This window comes from Pundamilia nyererei, unplaced genomic scaffold, assembly GCF_000239375.1.
Source record: "Pundamilia nyererei isolate P.nyererei 1_Seehausen unplaced genomic scaffold, PunNye1.0 scaffold00663, whole genome shotgun sequence".
NCBI classification, from domain to species: Eukaryota; Metazoa; Chordata; class Actinopteri; order Cichliformes; family Cichlidae; genus Pundamilia; species Pundamilia nyererei.
This window is the reverse complement of record NW_005188064.1, coordinates 89,092-92,596: the sequence shown is the minus strand read 5'-3', so window position 1 is coordinate 92,596 and position 3,505 is coordinate 89,092. Positions and strand designations below refer to the sequence as shown.

At 45.3% G+C, this 3,505-nt stretch overlaps 1 protein-coding gene across 1 annotated transcript; it reads right to left on the bottom strand.

Annotated features, from left to right (window-relative positions):
- Positions 1–219: 219 nt before the first annotated feature.
- Positions 220–2,970, bottom strand: LOC106455982 (protein NLRC3-like). The gene is made up of 4 exons (XM_013907964.1): positions 1,334–2,970; positions 756–784; positions 406–642; positions 220–308 (listed from the first exon to the last, which is right to left on the bottom strand). Exons 1-4 carry the CDS (start codon positions 2,836–2,838, stop codon positions 220–222), a joined length of 1,860 nt encoding a protein of 619 aa, XP_013763418.1. The 5' UTR covers positions 2,839–2,970.
- Between the last annotated feature and the right edge of the window lie 535 nt (positions 2,971–3,505).

Here is a 3,505-nt window from a genome sequence, read left to right as displayed (position 1 = left end):
GGGAACTCTCCTGTACTCTCCTTTCCAGCACCCTGGCATAGACTTTCTTGGGGAGGCTGAGGAGTGTGATCCACCTATAGTTGGAACACACCCTCTGGTCCCCTTTCTTAAAGATGGGAACCAGCACTCTGGTCTGCCACACCAGAGGTACCACCCCTGATTTCCACGCAACATTGTAGATGCATGTCAACAAAGACAGTTTACCAACCTCCAGAGGCTTCAGGAACTGAGGGTGAACCTCATCAACTCAAGGGGCCCTGCCACTGAGTTTGACAGAATCTCTTCGGCACACCACACTCTAGAGCGTCCTGATGCCACATGCACTTATGGACACTGTTATGTTCGAACGTGGTTTTCGTTATGGCCAAACTGTGGTTTGCACAGAAGTCCAATAACAAAGCTTACTCAGGTTCAGATCTGGGAGGCTGTTCTTCCCAATCAAGCCCCTCCAGGTCTCGCTGTCATTGCCTACGTGAGCATTGAAGTCTCCAAGTAAGACAACAGAGTCCCCAGGTGGAGTACCCCACTCAGGGGACTCCAAGAAGGCTGGGTACTCTGAATTGCCACTCGGCGCATAAGCGCAGACGACGGTCAGGACCCATTCACTGACCTGGAGGTGCAGGGAACAAGCCCTCTCGTCCACTGGGAGAAACCCCAACATACACGCAGCAAGCCAAGGGGATACCAAGATACCCACCCCAGCTCACCACCTCTCACCAGGGCCAACTCCAGACTGAGACAGAGTCCAGCCTCACTCCAGGAGACTGGTTCCAGGATTGAAAATCTGGAACAAATTAGGTGCAGTGAATAATTTCGATATGCACTGTATATGTCATTTCCACTATATTAAAATGGCAGACTTTAAATGACATTATGTTTTTATTCCTTACCTTTACAAGTATTCACCATCTATCCTCCATCTAAGGGGCGATCATGGCTCAAGAGTTGGCAGTTTGCCTTGTAATCAGAAGGTTGCTGGTTCGAGCCCCGGCTTGGACAGTCTCGGTCGTTGTGTCCTTGGGCAAGACACTTCACCCGTTGCCTACTGGTGGTGGTCAGAGGGCCCGATGGCGCCAGTGTCCGGCAGCCTCGCCTCTGTCAGTGCGCCCCAGGGTGGCTGTGGCTACAATGTAGCTGCCATCACCAGTGTGTGAATGGGTGGATGACTGGATGTGCAAAGCGCTTTGGGGTCCTTAGGGACTAGTAAAGCGCTATATAAATACAGACCATTTACTATTTACCATCCATATCCTAAGCAATGTTAGTAAAGCCTCAAAAACAGCCTCAGCAAATTACTGAATTGAAACTCTTGTTTCAATCTCAAACTACTTACACAGCCTTCTTGCAGTTCTTCATTTGCTGGATAAGTTTCTCAGTCCCAATAAACGGTGTATAAGACTTTGTCAGATCAAGTTCCTCGAGCACTTCCCCTGATATCTGCATCATGGTCGACAGCACTGCACAGTCGATGGTCGAGAGTCTCGCTCCTGAATCCAGATACATTCTGATGTCATCCTGAAATCTCTCTTCCTTCAGCTCAAACTTGCAGAGGAAAAGGTTCATGTACCTCTCGCGTGGGATGTCTTTGACATGGAAATTCTTCAGGTATCCCTTCATCTCTTCGGTGGTGTCCGAGCTGCTCTTTACCTGTGGCAGTAAACCCTGCAGCACTGTTTGATTGGACTCCAGAGAAAATCCAAGGAAGAAACACAGAAACAGATCTAACTGACCTTTCTCACTTTGCAAGGCTTTATCCACAACCTTTTTCTGCAAATCCAGAAAGCTCAGATCTGTCGGGTCGACACCCAGGAAAGACTTCAAAGTACTGAAGTTGTCCGTCAGGATGCAGTGGTGCATGTAGAGAGCTGCAAGAAACTCCTGAAAGCTTAAATGCACAAAGCTGAACATCTTCTTCTTGTACAGGCCTCGTTCTTCCTTAAGAATCTCTGAGCAAAATCCACAAAACACTGATGCTTCATCAACATCGATGCTACTTTCTGTGAGGTCCTCTTCATAGAATATGATGTTTCCTTTCTGCAGCTGTTCAAATGCCAACTTGGACAAGTTTAAAAGCATGGCAGAGTTCTGGGCTTGAGACTTCTTCTGTTTGGACCTCTTCTTGGAGCTTTTCCCTGCATATTTCTGTCTCGTTCTTTGTGTTTGAATTAGTAAGTAATAAATGTACAGCTCTGTCATCGTTGTGATGCCGCGGCTCCTCTCATCACTCCATCCTTTCCTAAACACCTCAGCGATGATCCAGCAAAACACTGGGATATGGCCCATGAAATAGAAGCTGATCATTCCTCTAAGACGAGACAGGATTTCTTCTGCCTGATTAGCAGTGCTGAATCTCTTCCTGAAGTATGACTCTTTTTGTTGCTCAGTGAAACCTTGGACTTCTGTCATCTGGTCAATGTATTTAGAAGGTATCTGACTGGCAGCTGCAGGTCTGGATGTTACCCAGAGCAGAGCGCGAGGCAGCAGGTTGCCTTGGATGAGGTTGGTCAGCAGCACATCAACTGTTGATCTTCGATCTATTTCACTTATTCTCACAGCTCCATCAAAGTCCAGTGGAAATCTGCTTTCATCCAAACCATCAAAGATGAACAGCACTTGCTTGTGAACAAGCTGCTGTGTAGCTTCTAGGGGTTTTATTTCAGGGTAGAAGTGAAGGAGAAGCTGCAGCAGACTGTAGTCGGCATCTCTGAGCATGTTCAGCTCTCTAAAGGGGAGCACAAAGATGAAATCAATGTGCTGGTTAGATTTTCCTTCTGCCCAGCTTAGAGCAAAGTTTTGGACAGCAAATGTCTTTCCAATGCCAGCGATGCCTTTCGTCATCACTCTTTGGACTGTCTTTTCTTTTGCTGCTTGTTGCTGAACATGAATTCTTCCTGGTTTAAAGATATTTAAGAAATCGATCTGTTTATTGTTCACCTGTGAAAACGATGACTGCAGATGTGGGACATTAAAGTGATCAAGAATCTCATGTGATATGGAACCAGAATCCTGAGCCTGCTGAGTGACGTAGAGTTTTGTGTAGACGCTGTTAAATCGAGACCGACTATCCGATGTGCCCTCATTTATCCAGGTAGACTTTTCCTGGAGATGCTCTTTAAGCTTTTGTTTAACACTCTCCACGACTTTATCCTGCTCCATGTTTGCAGCTCTGTCTTCTCCACACTTCTTTCTGCTCCTGTCACTTTATTGGTGGGATCCTGCTGAAGGTAATATAAAAACCTGAAAGCAAGAAAAAAAATGTCCTTTTTCCTGTAGTATTATAATGGAGTAATAATAATAATAATACATTTTAGTTATAGGCGTCTTTCAGACACTCAAGGTCACCTTACAGTAACACGTAAACATGCCATAAAAAACATAAGAAAAATGTATATATAGAAAACATGGTAGATAAAATTTAGACATAAACAGTCATAAAAGTATAAAAGCAAATATAAAAACTGAGCAAGGTAAAAATGGCCTAAGACAGATCAGGTGTATGCAATTC

Coding starts and splice junctions, on each gene's coding strand:
- LOC106455982 (XM_013907964.1), bottom strand. CDS start 2,838: ATGACGAAAGGCATCGCTGGCATTGGAAAGACATTTGCTGTCCAAAAC. Junction 643..755: donor CCTGGAACCAGTCTCCTGGA/GTGAGGCTGGAC, acceptor GGTTTCTCCCAG/TGGACGAGAGGGCTTGTTCC. Junction 309..405: donor CCTCCCAGATCTGAACCTGA/GTAAGCTTTGTT, acceptor ATGTGGCATCAG/GACGCTCTAGAGTGTGGTGT.